Source organism: Corvus kubaryi, unplaced genomic scaffold, assembly GCF_017639235.1.
Source record: "Corvus kubaryi isolate FWS band 111438036 unplaced genomic scaffold, C.kubaryi_AGA036_p1.0 74, whole genome shotgun sequence".
Taxonomy (NCBI): Eukaryota; Metazoa; Chordata; class Aves; order Passeriformes; family Corvidae; genus Corvus; species Corvus kubaryi.
The window spans coordinates 14,843,477-14,863,691 of NW_024582061.1; the positions used below are offsets into that span (position 1 = coordinate 14,843,477).

General features: G+C 44.9%; 1 protein-coding gene across 1 annotated transcript in view; it reads right to left on the reverse strand.

The window, feature by feature from the left end:
- Positions 1-2,438: 2,438 nt before the first annotated feature.
- The window catches only part of MYH9 (myosin heavy chain 9), a 69,718-nt gene continuing 51,941 nt past the window's right edge, over positions 2,439-20,215 (reverse strand). The window contains exons 20-41 of the mRNA XM_042050447.1: positions 19,959-20,067; positions 18,229-18,360; positions 17,399-17,605; positions 16,769-16,906; positions 16,139-16,262; positions 15,185-15,356; positions 14,389-14,601; positions 13,806-13,950; positions 13,133-13,339; positions 12,059-12,163; positions 10,679-10,831; positions 10,065-10,313; positions 9,359-9,571; positions 8,479-8,691; positions 7,969-8,130; positions 7,152-7,280; positions 6,719-6,807; positions 6,391-6,514; positions 5,104-5,312; positions 4,579-4,687; positions 4,115-4,287; positions 2,439-3,983 (exon numbers count right to left, since the gene is read on the reverse strand). Of these exons, the coding sequence (XP_041906381.1) occupies positions 3,866-3,983; positions 4,115-4,287; positions 4,579-4,687; positions 5,104-5,312; positions 6,391-6,514; positions 6,719-6,807; positions 7,152-7,280; positions 7,969-8,130; positions 8,479-8,691; positions 9,359-9,571; positions 10,065-10,313; positions 10,679-10,831; positions 12,059-12,163; positions 13,133-13,339; positions 13,806-13,950; positions 14,389-14,601; positions 15,185-15,356; positions 16,139-16,262; positions 16,769-16,906; positions 17,399-17,605; positions 18,229-18,360; positions 19,959-20,067 (3,493 nt within the window). The 3' untranslated portion in view covers positions 2,439-3,865. The remainder of the gene's footprint in view (positions 3,984-4,114; positions 4,288-4,578; positions 4,688-5,103; positions 5,313-6,390; positions 6,515-6,718; positions 6,808-7,151; positions 7,281-7,968; positions 8,131-8,478; positions 8,692-9,358; positions 9,572-10,064; positions 10,314-10,678; positions 10,832-12,058; positions 12,164-13,132; positions 13,340-13,805; positions 13,951-14,388; positions 14,602-15,184; positions 15,357-16,138; positions 16,263-16,768; positions 16,907-17,398; positions 17,606-18,228; positions 18,361-19,958; positions 20,068-20,215) is intronic.

Sequence of the window (20,215 nt, forward strand, 5' to 3'; positions counted from 1 at the left end):
TGTGCCAGACCATCCTTGCTCAAGACATTTCACAGTTTGCTTTTCCTCTTGCTGCACATCTGCTCAGCCACTCAGGCTTGAAATGGTAGCAAGGATGGAGTCACAAATTTAGGACAAAAAAGGTTTTGGTTTGGTTTTTTTGCTATCCTTTTCCTTCTGCTTTCGCTCCCACTGCTAAAGCAGTAGTGGAAAGGCAAAATTAAATCCAAACAGACAGCAGTTATCCACTAGTACTAGTTCTCTGTTCTGGAACTGGGAATACTATCTCCAGCATCTCCAGAACAGGCTGAGCTGCCTGGCCTCTAGCTGGGCTGCAGCAGTCTGCATTTTATTTTCAGATCACTCAAACCACCGCTCTGATACCTCCCTTACACCCCCCAGGCACGGAAAGCTGCAGATTTCTACCTTAGTTCCCCCACTCCAGTGCCTGTCACTGAGGAATCCCACTCCACAGCCATTGAATCTGCACCCTCATTCTCCATTTTCATTAAGTGGTACTTGAATCAATTTGCAGAAGAAATGGAAGAGAGCTAAATCCTGTATCTGGCAGGTCAGTGCTGCTGTGCCCAGGAACCCAGCTGGAACTGGCTCTAATGGCCACTGTCCTTGCTCTGCCCTGGGGGAAGCTGCAGCAGGAGCAAGCAGAGCATGCAGCTCCCCAGGAAAGAAGGCTCTTTGCACGGGATGATGCTGCAGGTCTGGTGATTTACCTCCATTTCCCAGAGGCTGGGGCTGGGCTGGTTGCTCTGCCCCTCGGTTCTGCTCGGTTGCAATGGTCTGTGAGGGACACACTGGAACCTGAAACAATTAAATTTTTTTTTAGGGACCTTATTACATTTAATGATCTGGTTGCCAATCATTGTTCCCAATAGAATGGCCCAGTGCAAGGACAGGAATGTTTCTAATCAGCTTCATCATCTCTTGCATCTCCTCAAAGTTTCTCTATGCCCTTCCCACCCATTCAGACTCTTCCAACCCCTGCTGGGATCAGCCCTGAGGCCAGAGGGTGCAGACAACAGAGCTCCAGAAACAACTTCCAGGAACCAGTTTTCTGTAAGGCCCACAGAGAAGGTCCCAGCTCTGTCTCTTTTCCACTCTTATTACAGCCCTTGTAACCATTCACTTAGTCAGACCATCCCCAAAATCCCAGGAAAAACCACTGTGAAGCATTTACCAGGCTCTGGAGAGCCACAGAAGAGCAACTAACCTGAAGCCATGAGAATCTCCTAGCACAAGGTTGTACTCTGCAAAGCAGAAAATGGAGAGTAGGAGACTTAATTTTGTCCCTTCCATGGGGATGCACAAAAAAGTGGAAAGCTGAAGAAAAATACTATGCCAGTTAAAAAGAAAAAAAAAAAAAAAAAAGACACAAGCCTCTTTCCATCTTGCACAGGACAGAGCAGCAGCCAAGCAGCTCAAGGCTAAGGACACAAAAAACAGCCTGAGCTTAAAAGGGTCATCACACCACCAGCACACAGGTTCTGCTCTGGATCACTGCAGTGCCTGGCCAGCGGTGCCATTTCAAGTTGATCCTATGATGGGAAAGCAATTTCTATGCAATTTAAAGGGCACACTGGTCTCAGAGATACCCTGCAAGTTTCTGCAAAACACTCTGGAAAAAGATTGAGGCAGCTGAGCCAGTAACCTCCCAGATGACACTAAGTGCAGTCCTGTTTTTAACAGGCTGTATGCAGGACATCAGCACAGCAGTGCCTGTATTCCGCACATCATGAACCCACACCCATGCCTTAATCCCTATGCAGGCTTTCAAAAACTGCAGCCCATGTAACACACCTTCAAAAGTAGCTCATTCTCAACCGACCCTTTATAATGGGACTGCACCCACTTCTGCAGCAGCACACGGTTAACCGTGCCTGCTCCTTCTGCACCCCCCTTGGCTTTTTAAACTTCTACTTACACTGGAGTTTCTTAACGAGAAGACTTTTCCCCTCCCAACATCTGGTTAGACAGAAACGCCACCCTTTGGGAGCAGCAGCCACGCGTGCTCCCCAGGGAAGGAGTTTCCCGTAAGCTGCACCCTCCCCGCTCCTTGTTTGCCAGCACTGCCCTGGCAGCAGCCCCTGCTGGCAGCACAGCCCCCTCATGGTGAGCGCCAGCGCCTCCTTCCCCATCGCTGCCATCCAGGCCCGGCCCAGCCCCGACCGCAGCTCCCAGCTCAGACTTTCTCAGCAAGGTCTAAATCTCGGCCAGCACGGGATGGGAGGGATGGGTTCGGAGCTGCTGGGCTTGCACTGCAGCTTCTCATGCCCTGGCTGTAGGACCAGAATGCACTTGGGGCACTGCAAGGGGCCAGAAAGACCAGAATATGGGCACAAGTTTCTTATACAATTTCTGGCAAAAATGTAACAAAAAGCAGAGTTTCCAGCGGCGCAGGGTCTTCACTGCACCGAGGGAAGGGCAACACACACTCACGACTACAGCACATGGATAATCTTTATTGGTAACATCAGTGGAGCACCAGTAAACCATTACTGACTGTAGTGGTGACACACAGCTGAGGCACATGCTAAGGCACTTTTATTATATAAAAAAAAAATTTAATTCTTCTGTGACAGCAATTGGGACAGGAGGCTCTGCATTAGGGCGCTTCAGGCATACAGTATGGTGCTTCATATTTAAATTTTACTTTGCTCATAAGTAGGTCTAAATGCAGCATATACAATACGGTTAAGAATACAGGTAAATCCAGCAACCAGTGTACGGTGTAGAAAAGTAAAGACTATCTATATATAACCATGGTCCCGAGAGAAAGGCAGTGATAAAGACCTTTATTTTTTTTCTTAATTACTTATTACAAGAAATACAAAGGCCTTACATATATCTGTGCAGATTAAAGGGTTTTTAATATACTCTTAGTCAATGGTGCACAATAACTAATCCCAACCCCTGGTTACAGAGCAGGTGCAAGAGGCTTGGACATGTAAATAAGAGGAACTTCCCTCCCCTTATCCCCACCCTCTGCCCACTACTCTATTAAATTCCTCTAGATTCTGTCTATTACCATTAAATATATTTGGTCCCCCAGAGACTCTCGGACAAGCAAAAGGACATTGCTCTGCTCCCCCAGCCTGTCATTAACTACTGGTCCACACTACCTTAGATGAAACCGCTCAGAGGCAGAGACACTAACAGGACATCATTGCACTTCAGAGATCTGTCCAGACAGGAAAAAGAAGGGAGAAAAAAAGAAAAAAATGGGAAAAAAAGAGACATGGGGGGGTGAAAATAAAGGAGACAACTTTGGCAAATCCTCCAGGTAACAGGTCCCAAGAGGAGTTTCCTCTTCAGCCCTCCCTGGAAACACATGAAAGAAGAAAGGGCAAATTGCCATGGCCAAAGCACACCGTTTTTCCTGAAACTGCTCCCAAACCACATGGGTGGGCAGATTAAAAGAGGCAGAAGTCTGAGGTCACTGAACATGATTGCCGAAAGCAAACAAAGAGGGAGGGGAAAGAATACAGGAAGAAGCTTCCCTGCAGCTAGAATTGAAGACAAAAGATTTACAGCAAAAATAATCTTTCCCTAACCCCACTCCCTCCAAACTGTGTAAGGATTTACCAGCAGACATGGCACAGACAGGTTCTACAGGCCTTTGCAGTGGCCAAACTGCTGGTCAAATTTCAGAGCCCTGACTCTTTGGCATTAAATACAAAGAGGATTAGGAAACTGGAAAGAGGAGAAAACTAGGAACACAGATGCCTGATGGCTCCAGATACATAGACCTGGGCTTGCTCTGCAGATCCCCCAGCCAATTTAGGAGGAGAGGGTTTGCTGAAAGTCCAATGGAAGAGGGGAGGGTAGATGGGTCACTCCCTCACATGTAACCTGGGTCAAATGGGAAGACTTATTCAGTAGCTTTGGCATCACCAGCATCTGCCTTGCCGTCCACTTCCTCGTCGGAGCACTCTCCTGTTCCCTTCCTGACCATCCGACGTGTCACGACGAACGGCAGGTCCCCACGCCTAGGGAAGGACACACAGCCCGTCAGCAGCGTCCCACCGAACTCAGCAGGCAGGGCAGGCTCTGGGAGGAGCTGAGGGTTTGCTGTGGGCAGCTGCACAAAGCCCATGCTGGACTGGCTGCTCCTCCTTACCTGAGTTTGCTCTTCAGGGAGCTGACTTCTCTGTTCATTGCATCCGCTGTTTCGGTAGCATCCTCCAGCTCCCGCTGGAGCTTCCTGCGGGATGCATTGGCTCTCTGGGCCTCCTCTTCTGCCTCCTCCAGCTGGCGCTTCAGCTGCTTCAAGCGCATGTTTGCCTTGTCCGCCTGAGCATGTATGGGGCAGAAAATAGTAAGAACTCAGTGTTTCCCCAGTTGCAGCACAGTAGTTAGAGCAGCAAAAAGAGTTTCCAAAGCCCCCTCTTCCCTTTCTAAAGGGAGCTGCCTAGGATTTGAGAGGTCCTAGCTTTTGTTTAAAAGCATTTTCATCTGTCTCATCTTGCAATTATTACAGTGACAGAGAAGAAGAGAAATCCGTAGGATGGTGAATGCCTTGGTCACAGAAGGGAAATCCTGCTCCCCAGAAGACTCACAGACACTGCAGGTCACTGTACCCACCTGATCTTTGAATTGCTCAGCATTACGCCTCTCATCATCCACCTGCAGCAAGATGTCTTTCAGCTTCTTCTCGGCACGGCGCACCTGCTTGCTGGCAGCCTGGCGCTCCCTGGACACAAACATGGAGGCTCAGACAACAGCTTATCTCCCACTGTCCCCAACAAGAGTACCTGACTTGGGCAAGTTACAAGTGAGGAAGATGGCAAGAGGCCTCCTTAACTTAGGAAGAAAAGGGGATAGGAAGCAGTGTTTCCCAGAAATGACCAAAAGGCTGATGTCACACGGATGAGAGCTACAGAGGGGCAACAAGTGTACCACAGCTGCAGTTTAAGGAGTGGTTAAGTTCAGAAGAAGCTGTAAATTTCTACTGTGAAAAAAAAGGAAGGTTTGCCAAGATCTTACTTCTGTACTACCCAGTATACCTAGGATGAAGCTCTCACTCCAACAAATCAGAATTAAGAAGAGTTTAAAAGCCCAGAAGGGGCGGAAGCTCGTAAAGCAGACGGAGTTTCTACTAGCACGTACTTTGTCTCCATGTCCAACTGCTCTTCCAGCTGTGCTATCTTTGCTTCCAAGGCCGTGATGCTAGCCTTGTACTTGGACTTGACGGCGCTCTCCATCTCCTGCAGTTTGAGCTTGAGCTCCTTGTTCTGGCGCTCCATCTGCTGGCGAGCGTTCTCGTTCTTCTGCGCGTTGCTGCGCTCGGCGTTCAGGTCGGCGTTCATCTGATCGATCTGCAGGGGGAGAGAGAGATAAGGACTCCTCAGCACAGCCAGTGCTCCTGCCTGAAAGGCTCATTTATTTCTTAGACTCAAAAAGAACAAGGACCCCGAGGGCAAGCTGAATACTTGGAATAACTCCAATGCAGAGGGAGCTGTCTATAGGCAGGGCACTTCTCACAGTATCTTAGTTTACCCAGATTTTCAAAGTAATTCCTTGAATAACAGGTTTATCAACCTCCTCTTAGGGCTAACTAAACTTGCCAATCACATTCACTGCCCTCTGGGGCAAAGGCCATGGTCTGGCACTTAACACAGCAATTATCAGTCTCTGAACTACAAAAATCCTGAGGCAAGTGGATCCAATATATGTGCTTTACTAATTTATTGTTTATTTGCTGTCCGTCTACTTCCACTACAAAGAAGCAGCTTAAAAATACTATCAGATGTAAAAGGGCAAGAACTTGTCCACCTCCAAGCCAGGGCTCTGGCTGATAGTCAACCAAGTAAAGAACTACACTCTCATCCATCAGAATGAATGAGCCCTTTGGAAAACCATCAGCCCAGCTCCTTGGCTTTGGAGCGCTAAGAAAACAACATGCTTGACTCTCAAAGTTGGGTAGACAAAATATGGCAGACAACAGGCAGATTAAGATCGTGGTTTCTATAGCAGCCTAACAAATTTCGTATGTTCAGTCCATTTGAAACAGCATACAACTGGCAGAAAAATAACTTTCCAAACACATTGTGGCACTGTTCAGCATGTCAAGTTGGAGCAGCATGCCACAGATCATCTTTCTCAATATCCCTTAATACAGAAAAAAGGGACTGGGAGGGGTTGGTTTGGTTTAAAATAAACTTGGGAGATTGTTCCAGCTACCCAATGATTTTAAATGGTCAAAGCCAGTGAGTTAACACCAATTTTGGCTGCTATTTTCTGTACCATGGTATCCAGCTGTTTCATCTTGCTCACACCTATGGCTTTCTGAGGGCCTGCACTGTGCCCAGGGCAGCTGCTGGCATTACTCAGAGCACAGTTTGACCATTCACACAGAGCAGAGAACCCCATGGGCCATGCAGCCTGAACAGGTACCTGAAGATTTGCCTTCTTGAGCCGGTCATTGATTATCTCTGTGTTGCCCTGTTCTTCTTCTAACTCCTCCTCCAGCTGAGCTATCCGTGCCTCCAGGCGCCTCTTCTCCTCCATGGCCAGTGCTCTACAGGACACAGAGTCATGAAAGCATTAAAGCAGCACTGATGGCATCGACGCCTTGGGAAAACTCACCTCTCGAACACAAAATTAGCTCAGTCTTTCAAGACCAGAGGGGATACAGTGTGTGCTGCAGTCTACAGAAAAGTAACAGGCCAAGAAGTGTTTTCTCAAAGCAGCTCCTCCTCCCTCAATGGGGAACATTACTCACCCTTTACCACTGTTGTTGGCAATCTCATCAGCCAGCTCATCCCTCTCTTGCTGGGCCTGGCGCTTGGCACGCTCAGCAGCTGCAAGCTCCTGGAATGAAAACGAGACGGACAGTGATCCAATAGGAAGCTACCAATTAATGCAGCATAGGAAAAAGGAGTTACTGGTAATGGCTGGTATAGTCTCTAGCATGATCCAGAGCTAATTATACTACATGGCCTGCTCCCTGTCCACCCCACATCTTCCTTTGCTTTGCACACGCCTGTCACAGCTGTCAGAAAAGGGCCAAATTCTGCACTTTTAACCAGACCTCATATTTGAGCAGAGCAAAAAGTGCAAAAGAAAAGAACAAAACACTCCAGCTTAGATTGCTGCATATAGTTCTTGGCCAAAGAAAACAAACCAACCCTTGACTTGCATGCATATTCCATTACCTCCTGCAATTGGATCATCTCTGCCTCCATGCTTTTCAGCTTCTTCTCATTTTCTTTGGCCTGTGCCAAGATCTCTTCTCTGGAAGTACGTGTGTCCTCCAGTTCCCGCATGTAATCCTTCATTTGTGCCTGAAAAGGGAGAGCAGAAAGGGGTGTACTTCGGAGCATTCATATTAAGAAATGTGGTTGGTTTGTCTTTTGGGAAACATGGATGGAAAACAGAAACAGGGATTCATTATTCTTCAGCAACCACAAAAGTTGCTGTAAAAACAGAAGGAATCATCCTTTTTGTATTTCACGAATAACATGAATAAGTATCAATGGAAGCAAACAGGATTGCTTATTTGCAGAAGGAAGGTTTTGTCAGATAAATGGAGAGGGGAAGGGAAGGTATAGGAAGCTTTCTAGTGAAGCAATGGAATGAACAGTCTAGGGAGGATTTAGTTTTTTCTAAGAACAGGTCAGACAACTGTTTGCAGGAATTAAAAAAGCACAACAGAGCCATCTTGGGGCAGGAGCAGGCCTAAATATTATTTAAGGTCCTCTAGTTTTGCAGCTCTGTAATCCTTTCCAAAAACATGGACCTGAGACAAGCACTAGAGTGGACTTTGCCTACAGCTTGTCTCCTGGGAAGCTAAGCAGGGAGATTGTGATTAGAAGGGTGTTCGAAACACCAAAAAATCTTTCCCAGTGAACTCCTGCAAGGTTCTGCTGCTCTTGTGACACTGATGCATTGTTCTGGTGAGGTGGAATCTTGCATCCCATTTCCCCGGGTTAAAGCTCCGCCCTGACAGCTGAAACAGCTGCAATGTTTCACCTGCAGTTTGCGCAGCTGCTTGATGGCTTCTTCACGGTTCTTGTTAGCAGTGTCTATATGGCTTTCCAAATCCTTCAGGTCCATCTCGAGCTTCTTCCTGGCAGCCACAGCCATGGAGCGCTGTTTTCGTTCATCCTCCAGTTCCGCCTCCATCTCCCGAACCTGTGTGGAGGAGCAGAGGCATCAGCATTTCAGCTCCTTCATTTCCCAGCACCCACTTTTCACATGCCCCTTTCAAAGGCTACATAAGTGCAAGCATGTGACTTGTCTTCGTTCTCCCTGGCAGGGGGATGGGGCTAACATTCCTCACTAATAAAGCCCCACGGGTTCCTTTGATAGACAAAGGCTATTGGAACAATCACACAAGGGAGGAAGTCTCTCAGAGCTCTGCAATACTGCCTGGAGTATTAACATTAACAATCTCTGGACTGGCACTGTCTGTGTGACCATCTCTGGACACAAGTGCCTTTGTGTACAGAATGCACTGAGGATTTACAGAGCAATTCTTACTTGTCTGATCAGCTGTTTCTTCTTCTCTTCATTCTGTTCATCACGCCCCTGCAGGTCCCGGTCAAACTGTGCCTTCATAGCCTGTTGGTTCACTTCTAGCCGCAGTTTGGCATCCTCTGTGGCCTGCAGCTCATCCTCCAGCTCTTCCAGCTGTGTCTTCATCTCCTCCACCTGCTGCTCCAGGGCTCGCTTAGCTTTCTCCAGCTCATGGACCTACAACAGAGTACCACACGTGAGGTTTCCCCAAAGACTACAGACAATTTAATCTACCCTATCAGAAAAAAAAGGCTAAGAACAGACACCCACATCAGACAGGATCAAGAACGCTGTATCTGTCCCTTGTATTATGGCTGATGCAAGCTGCCAGTCTGAACCACAACTACTGTTAGTTCTGACCGTGTGTGTGTAGCGGTGGGGAGAAAGAGAAAAGCATTTGTCAGCCCAGTCCTGACTTGCTGCAAACTTATCAGAGCTGGACACCTCTGGTTCTGACAGAATTCAAGAAAGTACTTCTTAGTCTCTAAATGTATTCTTTTCCTTCAGTAACATAGCATTTCTTCTTTTGAAATACTGGAGGTAATGTCTTCCACTGCCTGGCTAATTGCTGTATTTTACATATCAGGCTCACACCACACCTTCATCTCCACCACAACAATACCAGGTAATTTTCAGGTTTGCCACTGCCTCACTTGGGTCATTTCCAGCCCATCTTTACCACTTACTGATGTAATACAAACATAACATTCACAAACTCACAACGTATCCAGTACTCTCTACAACGTTCCTCTGTGTTACCACTGGCATAGGCTTTTTGCAGTACAGAAGTAACAGTATCAACTGTGTGGCATTTCCCGCCGGGACACTTCAACTGGATACTTACGCTTTTCCCAACATCATCCTTGGAGCTCATGAGATCTTCCATCTCCGCACGGAACTGCTTATTGACTCGTTCCAGCTCAGCCTTCTGCTCTATGGCTTCTTCCAGGGCTCTGGCCAGGGACAGGGCCTTGGTCTCCTTCTCCCGGGCCTCTGCCTCAGCGCGGTCCCGTTCCTCCGCATACTTGGCAGAGATGGTCTTCTCCTCTGCCAGCAGCTACAAGAGCACAGCATCAGTGTTCTGAGAAATTGCTGATCACTTGCTAAACAAGGTAAATATTCACCTTTTCATCAGGGCCTTATTAATTGTGTTCTTCCAAGGATAGAAGAATCAAGAAAATGCAGCTTCAGAGAATGAAGCGTGCCATCCCATCTCTAACAACTGTGCTGACCTCAAGTAAACAAACCTCTGATTTCCTAGGCCTCCAACCTATTATTTTCAACCTTCTCTGAGATGATGTGCAAACAACACTTCAAACTCAGTCCTGGATTTGACATAAATGTTATCCCTTTGGGAAAAGGAACATCGCTTAACTTCCTATTCATAGAACAAAATTAATTTACTTCTATTAAAGCTTATTTTTCCACTCTGTGTGCTCTGCCTTAGTTCAGAAACAAATATGCATTCTCCAAGCAGTATTGCTTAGGTGTTCCTAAAGCAGACCTATCAGTAAGATGTACCTACTGAACGCTTATGACTGGAGTCATACCTGATCAAACTTCTTCTGCTTCTTCTCTAGGTTGGAAACGATCTGCCGCTGATGATCCAAGTCCACAGCGAGGTCATCCAGCTCTTGCTGCAGGCGGGTCTTCGTTTTTTCCAGCTTGTCATATGCAGCTGTCTTCTCTTCATATCGCTGGCTCAAGCCCTCCAAGTCCTTCTGCAGCTTCTTCCTGGCTTCCTCTGCTGACTCAAGGCAGCCCAGGCCATCATCCATCTTCTTCTTCGCATCTATTGCCTAAAGGACCAAGATTGCACATGAAGCCACAGGAAATGTTCTGTGCAGTTTACCGGCACCAAAAATGTAGGACTTTCAAGTAAGAAAGTCTGCTCATTTCTGAAGGTACTACTCCCTGCTCAGATAATACTGCATGACTAAATTCCCACAGGAATTCCTGGACAGAAATCTAAAAGCAGTTCATATGATTATCATCAGAGACCTCTTCATTTCTTCTCTCACCCAAATCAGCAACATCACCCTTGCCCAGGAAAGGCTGTGTTACTAGAAGTCAATTCAGCATTTAAATTTTACGTTCCACAAGACAGACCTGTACTTATGCTTCCTCTCAAAAGTCACTGGTTTACGGGATGCAGACTCTGTACCTGTTGCTGAAGAATAGAGATCTGTTTCTCCAGGTTTCTCTTTGCCTCCTCCTCTTCTTCCAGTTGTTCCTTGAAAGCATTCTTCTCATCCTCCATTTGCTTCAGCTTAGTGCTGAGGCTCAGTTTGAGGCGAGTCTCCTCCTGCAGCAGCTCCTATAAAGCAAACACCCCAGTGGAATTCAGCACTGCTCCTTGGATTTAAAGGCTCACAGTCCTTACCCACTCTCTCCAGAAGGAATGCTTCTAAAGTTGAGCTTAAGTATGCAACTAATTTCACAGATAAGACAACCGAAGACAGAATTTAAATAACTGTCTTTCGATGAGTCAGTATAGAAACAAAATATTCAGAAGGGTCCTATTCTCTCCTATGCTCTAATCGCTGAAGTACACTCCTTGCCACACAAGCCTCTCCACAGTCCTTTTTCAAGTCCTCCAAGTAGCACACAAAGTATTCAGACCTTTCCCAACAACAGTATGACTGTACTCTGCTATGTGTCTCTCTCCTATTCCAGCACCAAAGGAACAGACAACAGGCCCAAGTGCTCCAGCATGGTTAAAAACAACGCTGGTCTCAGCAGAACTGGTCACTCACCAGCTTAGGGCACAACAGCATTGACTGACTTACACTGCCAGTGCTTGAGCTGAAGGATCTGTAAAGATTAATCAATCTTCAAACTAGTGCAGAATTTTTCTATTGTGCCCTGCCTTTGAGTCTGTTTTTTAAGGAGCAGTAAGTAGACAGAACATCAATGACTGTTCAAGGCTATTTATTATTGATGTGCTCTTTCTTTCCCTTCCAACCCTTTTAGCACTCCATGCTCGACCTTAAGAGTCATATTCTAACTGTAAATGCTTGTTTATCCCAAAGTGTAAGTCTAAGGATGATTTATTTCCTGAAAAAATACAAAATTATTTGAATCTATCACTTCCCCAACATCCACTGGGAAATAAAACTTTCTGTTTAACTTTACAAACTTACTGGAAATCACACACATAAAAAAAAACCCTGTTAAACACTTGACTATGAAGATCTCAAACAAGAACTTCAAACAAGCATTCCAGTCAGTTGAAGCACTAAAGTGCTCTCAGGTGGAAAGGTGATAGAGCAGAACTTCTAAACCCAAGACAGGGAAAGTCACATATGTTCCACGGGCTGAGGAAGCAGAAGGAAGATAACCAGCTTGTTTCTGTAGAAATGCTCTCATTACCATGCTATAGAAACCCTCAGCAAAAAAAAAAAAAAAAAAAAAAGAAAAAAAAGAAATCCAGATCAAATTCTTTGAATTGTTGTATAACCAGTACTTAATGGCATCCAGAGTGATTTCTCCCATTACCAATTTGTAACAGACACACAGTTGCCTTGGTTTCCAAAGCTCTCACCTGTGTATCCTGAAGCTGTGATTCCAGAGCAGAGAAATCCTTTGCTAATTTGATTGATTTACTGTCAGACTGGTTCAGAAGACCTGTGACATTGTCCAACTCGACCTGAAGGAGAGATCAGCATATCAGTTATTGAATGCATCAGCAAAAACAAAGACAGGAAGAGGTGAGCAGCTATGAGATCTAGAAGTGAAACTGAGGCACCTCTCAACAAGAAGGCATGTGTATAATCACTCAGGGAATGAATATATCACTTCCACAGTCCCAGGAATTAAATATGAGAATCTAAAAAGAGATGTTTATTTCAGATCACCTCTGTTACAACAGCCTTCTGATTTTGGTTGGTTTGGGGTTTTTTAAAGGCCTATATGAGATTTTAGACAGCCTGGTAAGCAATTGTAAAAGCTTTTATTAAACTAACTCTCTTCTATTTTGTACTATCTGCTTCAGGATTATATCTGGAGTCTCAAAATTATGTTTTCACACTCCAAAAGACTGTGCATACACTGGCAATGTTCAACTTTTAATGACAACCCTCCGTAAAGGAGAAGGCCAAAGACAATGTTTCCTAAGGGATTTGCTGCTCCTTTGAAGAAAGGAGGAGAAACCCCTAAGTTCCCACATCATGCTTTAACCACTCCTCATCACCATCAACCATGTGACAAAACTTCCAGACCATCTTCCACAGGAGTTACACAATCACCAGTCTGTGTGTGCCACTCCAGGTGCTCCTGCAGCCGAGTGCTCGCAGAGCTGTGCTGTGCAAGCCACTGCCTGCTTTAGGGGGGCACAGACACTCTGACTCCTTGAGCCTTACAAATCTCAAACAGCAACTGGTTGTTTCACCTTCTCAGGGCTCCTCAAAATAAGTGACATCCATCCAAATATCCTGATCTGGCAATGAGTTAAGGAGTTTGCATAGTCCTTGGGAAGAAAACTATGGATTTGCTTTTTGTAGGAACATTATCTTCAGGAGGAACAACATTTTTGAACTAGCCATGGGGAGATACCAGCCTACAACCTTTTCTCTCTCTTCAGCTTGGGCTGAAGCTAAGGAAAACCCATGCCACTCACCTGCAGTTTGTTAACCCTCTCAGCCAGTTCAGTCTTCACTCTTTCGCCTTCTGTGAATTTCACCTGCAGTTCCTGGAGCTGAGCATCCACTTTTTTCCGCTTGTGCTCAGCATCCCCTTTGCCCTGCAGAAGAGCCTTCACCTCATTGGACAGTTCAACCTTCTCACTTTCCAGAGCTTGTTTTGCTTTTTCAAGATTTGCTTTCACCTGAAGAGGAAAAGAAAAGGCAGCAAAGCCCCTTAGACTTCAGATATGGCAGGATCCAGTGAGTACATGTTTTTCCAACAAGCAAGCTAATGCTGTATGTTTAGCAGTTAAGTTGCAGACTGCGTACTCAGAAAAAAACAATATGAACAGCCTGTTACTGATAAGCAGGAGGCAATCTAACAATCAGAGAAGACAACAATACAGAAAAAAAGTCTTGCACCATCAGACTTCCAATCTAAAGGTTGTACAACTCAACAACTGCTATCAGTGAGAAGAATGTCTTAGCTGTGCAGGAGAAAAAAGAATGAATGTCACTATTTAAAACAGCTTCATATATGCTTTATGGAGAAAAATGATCTACCAAGGGAAGAACACATGTATCAGTATCTTGAACACTTTGTGCTCTTCTGCACTGTCATTTCAGGGAGGTTGACTGCTTTGACTTTGTGTTTTCTGTCCCACATACCCGTTTGGTTTGTTCTAACTGCTCTGCCAGCTCTTCAATAGCTTGTGAATGTTTCTGCCTCATCTCCTGGATTTGAGCCTCGTGAGTCTTTGCCTCATCTTCAAGGGTCTTCTTCAAAACCGTTACTTCTTGTTCTCTCTTTGACCTGAAAAATTCACAATTCCATTCAGTTGCCGAGGAGGGAGTCAAACAGAGGTGTATATCCACCAACAGCATCTCTAATGCAGAAAAATGCCAAGGTCTGTTTAGGCTACAAAGATACTTTTCAAAGGTAGCACTTAGCATTGCATCCTTCTTAAGTGCAAGCTGGCAGCATGATTTCTGCCTAAGAAGCCTGAAAGTACAGATGTTTCAGGGGTACCACTAGCACTTTGCTTAGGGAGCAAATCAACTTTCTGACATCAGGTGAGGTAATGCAGCCTTGACTACAGCTTGCACACCACCTCCTCCTGTAGTCACTGAGGCTGCTAACCAGTGATAAAGGCAAAGACTTGCTATGGTAAGAGAATGAATGCAGCAGAATTATTAGAAACAGCCAAAGCCAAAACCAAATAAAGACAACACAGCTCCATGTTGGAGTTACCTCAGCTCCTGCTGAGCAGCTGTAGAATCTAGTGTGTCTTCAAGCTCTGTTTTCAATGCTTCCAGCTCTTCTCCCAGATCCCGCTTCTGTTTTTCAGCTTTATTCCTGAAGGCTCTCTCCGATTCCAGGTCTTCCTGTAGCTCAGTGATCTGGGATTCAAGTTCCCTGATCTTCTTCAGGGCCATGTTCTTCTGAGCTGCCTCTTCTTCCACTCTGTTCAACATAAGGTTCTGGTCAGAGCCAGACTTAAACCATACACAAATTAAAACAACCTGTCCTACTAAGAATCATCAAGAAAAGCTGGTATTGGTCAGCTCTACAATGTTATATTCAGACTTTGACCCACACATGATCTAAAAATTCTAAGCTCTATCTCCCAATACTTGAGACAGCACGATTACTCACCTTAAAGAAGGGGACAGAGAGAGACTGACAACAGAAGAAAGCAGAAGAGAAAGCACCATTTTACATTGGAAACTGGACACTTTACAGAGTAGATGAATACAGCAACTACCAGAGGGACAGTGTGTTGCCACTACTTTTTAACCCTAGCTTAATGATTGCTACTTCAGTCAAATGCATGCATTGCCTATTGCATCCATAGTCTAGTTGTGTACAGAGAATGTGGGAGTGAGCAGCAGGTAAAGAACTCTAATGCTAAGGACATGGATCTTTAACAGCCCACAGGCTAAAATACAACATCCACAGATTGCATTTAGTCCCTATTCCAGGTGACACAAGACAAGAAATACTTCCCAACCAGGTGGTCCCTGAACCCCACAGGTCAGGTTCTCACCTAGCTAAGGCTGCCTGCAGCTCCTCTTCCTTCTTGGCCAGCTGCATTTTGAGTTCTGCAATCTGAGCCTGCAGCTCAGCAATCTGGTCATGCAGATCACTGGAGTCCCCTTCAAGCTTCCGACGAGTCTTTTCCAACTCTTGCCTCTGCTTCTCCTCGCGTCGCAGGCGCTCTAATGGAGATGGGGACACGTTCAGTTACACAGATGACACATTCAAAGATCAGTGTACAAGCACAGGAAAATACATCTATTTAAGCAGTACCTTCTTTCCTGATAAGAGAACTGTCCAAACTGTAGCTGGACTGCATTATTTTGTCAGGACCTATATAGGCAACTACCCCCATATTTTTGACCTCAAAATATATCTGGACATTTTCCCTTCCCATCACCCTACAGCCAAACCTCCTTCCCCACTTTTGCTGTAACAATGCAAACACAATGCCAGTCTCATACCATGCAGGCATAAGCACCATTTAGTGATGCTAAATGCAAGGTCTGCTCTCCCTTTACTGAAACTGAACAGGCAGCCTCCAGAAGAACAACATCCTTCTAGAACTCTGAAGAACTTGTGCAAACAGGCTATCAGAAACAGCACTAACCCCGACAGACTGATGCTGCTGGAAGTAGAAAAGTGGGGACACTTCCACAGCAGGAGAAGAAAGAGAACCAGCCTCTCTTCTCCATTGGCCTGCTGCTTTGGAGAGAATTATTTAGATCAAGGGCTCAGCTGACAAGGCACATAACCTTCAGCCAGCCAGTGCACAGCTCTATCAAACCAATCAATAGCTTACACACTATAGACTAATTTTTAACCCTTCAGAAACTCAGGACGACTAAAACTCTTTCAAAAATGAAACTGAAGTTCAACAAATTTTAACAATAAACCACCTAAGACTAATTAGGCAAGGTCTTTACAGGATCTATCTTTTAAGGACAACAAAAACCAAAACTACCTTCAAGGTCTGTGATCATGGCCTCATGCTTATTCTTCAGTTTGGCTAAACTCTTAGATTTTTCCTCTTCCTCTGTCAGGTTTGTTGTAAATTCAGACATTCTATCTTCCAAAAGTTTCTTCTCCTGCAGAATTGAGAAGGCAATGTCAATAGAGTTGCTGGAATTACAGGGTATTTTTCCAGAGCTGACTGCTTAGAAGTGTCAGTGTCATGAGTATCTACTCCTGCTACGAGGAAACTCAGAAAGAAAGAAATCCTTTCAGGATCACAAACAGATTCAAATAAATTTTAATTTGGAATTAAATTAAAGATTTGTATATGATGGCCCTTTCAAAACTGAAAGGCAAGTCTGTTTATAAAATAACTTGATACTGTTTAGTGTAACAGTGTATCAGAAAATGTTTGCTCATGGATCATTATTTAGTGAAGGTTATTTAAATATCACACAATACTGACTGTTGAGAATACAGGCAGGCAGTTACTTTCAAGAATTCAGGTCAATTCTCAAAGACAAGACTGAATTAATTAGTAAGTTTCCCTGTAATAGGGAAAAGGTCAGCTTGTGGTGGTTTTCTCCAAGAGAAATACCTGTGTATCTTTAGCTTGTGGAAGATGATGCAGGAGTCTTACCTTAGCCAATTTGAGATTCTGATCTTCCAGAACCAGCACATCTTCTTCCAATTTCTTCAATTTGGCCTCTGTGGTCACTTTTTCTAGCTGCAGCTTCTGCCTTGCGCTTTCCTCTTCCTCAAGCTGCTCCTCCAGTTCCTTCACAGTAGAAAAGTAAGGTATTTTTCAGTGCTGCTCACCAATCCACGGACCAGCACAGTAGCAATACTAGAATGGAAGGTTTCTTCACCCTTCCTTCAAGGTATTATCAGTAGGTCCTAGAGTGACATCTCTGTCATGACTTAATGCAACATACTGCACACCAACCAACAAATTTTCTAGCAAACAACGCTATTTTGCAAAGAACACTACCATTCCTAAAACAAAGCAAAGACTTCTCTTATTGAGAAGGGGCCATCACCTTACCTTCAAGAATGGACCAGCTCGTTCCAGATGACTGACCGAACGCCTCAGGCTCAGCACCAGAACTGCTGTGTTCTATTGCTGTTTCCACAGATGGATTTTCCCATGCCTCTTCCCCCGCCCCCCCGCTGCTTCTCTCTTTCATTTCCCTCCAAGCTGAGGCAAAATAACCACTCTAACCCTTACTATTCTCTTTACTGACAAGAGGCAGCATTCCTAAGGCATTACCTGGATATTCTGCTGCATTTTCTTCTTTTCAGCCTGAAGATGTTGACACCGTTCTTCCTCTTCCTCCACCCTTGCTTCCAGGTCATGACATATCTCCTCCAGCTCTTGTTTCTTGGCTGTCAGGCGAGCTCTTATCTCCTCAGCTTCAGCACACAGTTCGGTTTCTGCTTGCAACTGTTCCTGCAGCTGCATCTTCTCTGCCATTAGCTACATTGGATACAAAGCCAGAAATAAGACAAACTCCAATTTACCAAAGCACTTAGCAATGAGTGTCAAGTGAAGTTCTGTGCTCCTCTGTTCCACAGTTACAGTTTTAAACACTGCAGCAGTCCCATGCTGTTAATAAAAAGCTAAATATCAAAACACACTTTTAAGTGTGTGTTCTCCTTCACAAATCAGGTGCTGCAACTACAAATCATTCACTCAATTTGAAATACAGATATTGTCTATTTCCCTTTACATAAGTAACAAATAATTACCAGCCCTATGGAAAACAACCCTGCTCCCACCTTCTGTATTCCAAACAAAAAGGATTCCATTAATGCCAAGACTGAATTCAATCAGCTTGCTGTAACACTCAGCCAAAGGAGGTTTTTCTTCATATAATGGCTACAGAAGGGCAACAGGTAGTCACTGTACAAAACGACCTGCTGCAGGAACTGAGCTGGGAAAAAGGGAAAAGGAAAGTGAACAAGAGGCAGCCAAGTCATGTTCCACCAAGTTGGAATCCTACAGCTTGTCCATCAGACCAAGAAAGCAAAGGAGGTGCTCTCAAGCAGCTGGACAGGTGGAGAGAGAACAACTTTTACACATCAGGTTTGCAAACTCACCTGGGCCTGGAAGGTCTCCATCTCACTCAGTCTATTTTCTGCAGCCAGCTGCTTCTCCTTGACTTTGATTAGTTCTTCTTCCTTGGCCATCATCTCCTCCTCCTGCCTGCTTACTTGCAGAAGGGGCTTCACCTGAAAGAGAAACCAAGGGAATGAGATGTAAGGAAAAATGAAAACATGAAGAAACGCTCTTGTACTTAAGATAAGCATTGAATAAAACAACATTTCAGATAGTGTCATATCTGACTGACCAACTGTTTTGTTGTGAACACTGGGGGAATCACACAGGACTCAATATCACCTGCTCTGCCAATAGCACACTTTCTGCCAATCCATTTATTCTCCTCCAGGATGAGATGCATCAGGAAAGGGTTCAGTAAATTCCAGACCCTCAAGGGTTAAGTAGTAATAGCAAGAGAATAAAAAAGTTGCCATTCAATGAGGAAATTCACAGGTAAGTCAGTGTCATATAGGCGGACTTCTGTAAGACCTGTGGCATGGTACCCCACAAGATGTTTCTCTCTAAGCTGAAGAGATACGGATTTGATGGGTGGAGTGTTTAAGAAGGGGATTCTGCCCCTCTGCTCTGCTCTGGTGAGACCCCACCTGGAGGGTTGCATCCAGGTCTGGGGTCCTCAGCCCAGGAAAGAATGGACTTGAGTGGGTCCACAGGGTCACAAAAACAATCCGCGGGCTGGAGCACCTCTGCTATGAAGACAAGATGAGAGAGTTGGGGCTGCTCAGCCTGGAGAAGAGAAGGGTCCAGGGAGAGCTCAGAGCATCTGTCAGTACCTAAAAGAGGATTCACAAAATAGAGGGGGCCAAACTTGTTAGGAAGGCTAACAAGTTTGACAAACTTGTTGTGACAAAACAAGGGGTAATGGTTTTAAGCTAACACAGGGTGGATTCAGACTAGATATAAGGAAGAAGTTTTTTACAATGAGGTGGTGAAACACTAGAACAGGTTTTCCAGAGAGGTGGTGGACAGATGCCTGATCCCTGAAAACATGCAAGGTCAGGTTGGATGGGGCTCTGAGCAAACTAATCTAGTTGAAGATGTCTCTGTTCACTGCAGGGGGATTAGGTTAGATGATGTTTAAAGGTCCTTTCCAACCCATACTACTCTACTACTCTATGAAGAAACGAACACCATTCATCTCTGTGCTTCCCCCATCAAAATCTCTTAGAAGTAATTTCATAGGAAAGAGAAAAGTGTAAACTCTACTCTCAAAAAGCAAGAAATCCCATGCATTTAGAAAAAAGACCTTCTCTTTGTGTGTTCATTGCCTTTATAAAAGTGAAATATATACAATTATAACAGCAAGATCAGACCCCACTGTTTTTCTTTTGCTCTTACAACTCTGGACAAAGAGATGGCAAACCACCCCTGCAATAATAATTTTTGCTTAGTTAAATTGATCCACACTGCAAGTGACTCACTGAAGTACCATACCACCAAAGCAAGTGATCCTCTTAGGCATAAAACATTAAGATATGGCTACTGGTTTTCCACAGTATTACTTGGATGTAGCTTTGTATCTGGTTTATGCAGTCATATTTCAGCTATAAAACACACTATTAGACATTCTCAGACATTCTCTGCCTAAACAAAACAAGGTGCAGTTGCAAGCCAACCCAATTGCAAAGGGAGTGATTTTTGTGCTCTGGTTCAACCTGAGAAGCTGAAATTGCAACCAAACTGTCAAAATTGCAAGGGGAAAAAATATTACCTTGGTGAACAACCTCCACCACTGCCAGTTCCGCAGTTTCAAATAGGCAGCACAGTTTCTCTGAAGCACTTTCATAGCTGTCAGCTGCTGCTGGCGCTTGGCAAAGGCTCTGCAAAGCAAGTGGAGGTAAGACAAAGGAATCTAGAGCAGCACACAATTCACACCATCAAGCCCTTTCTTAGATACTTCTGTGTTTCTCCTTTAGAAGGTTCCCTCCCAAAAAACCAGCACAATTTCCAGTGAACTTTCTCTTGATT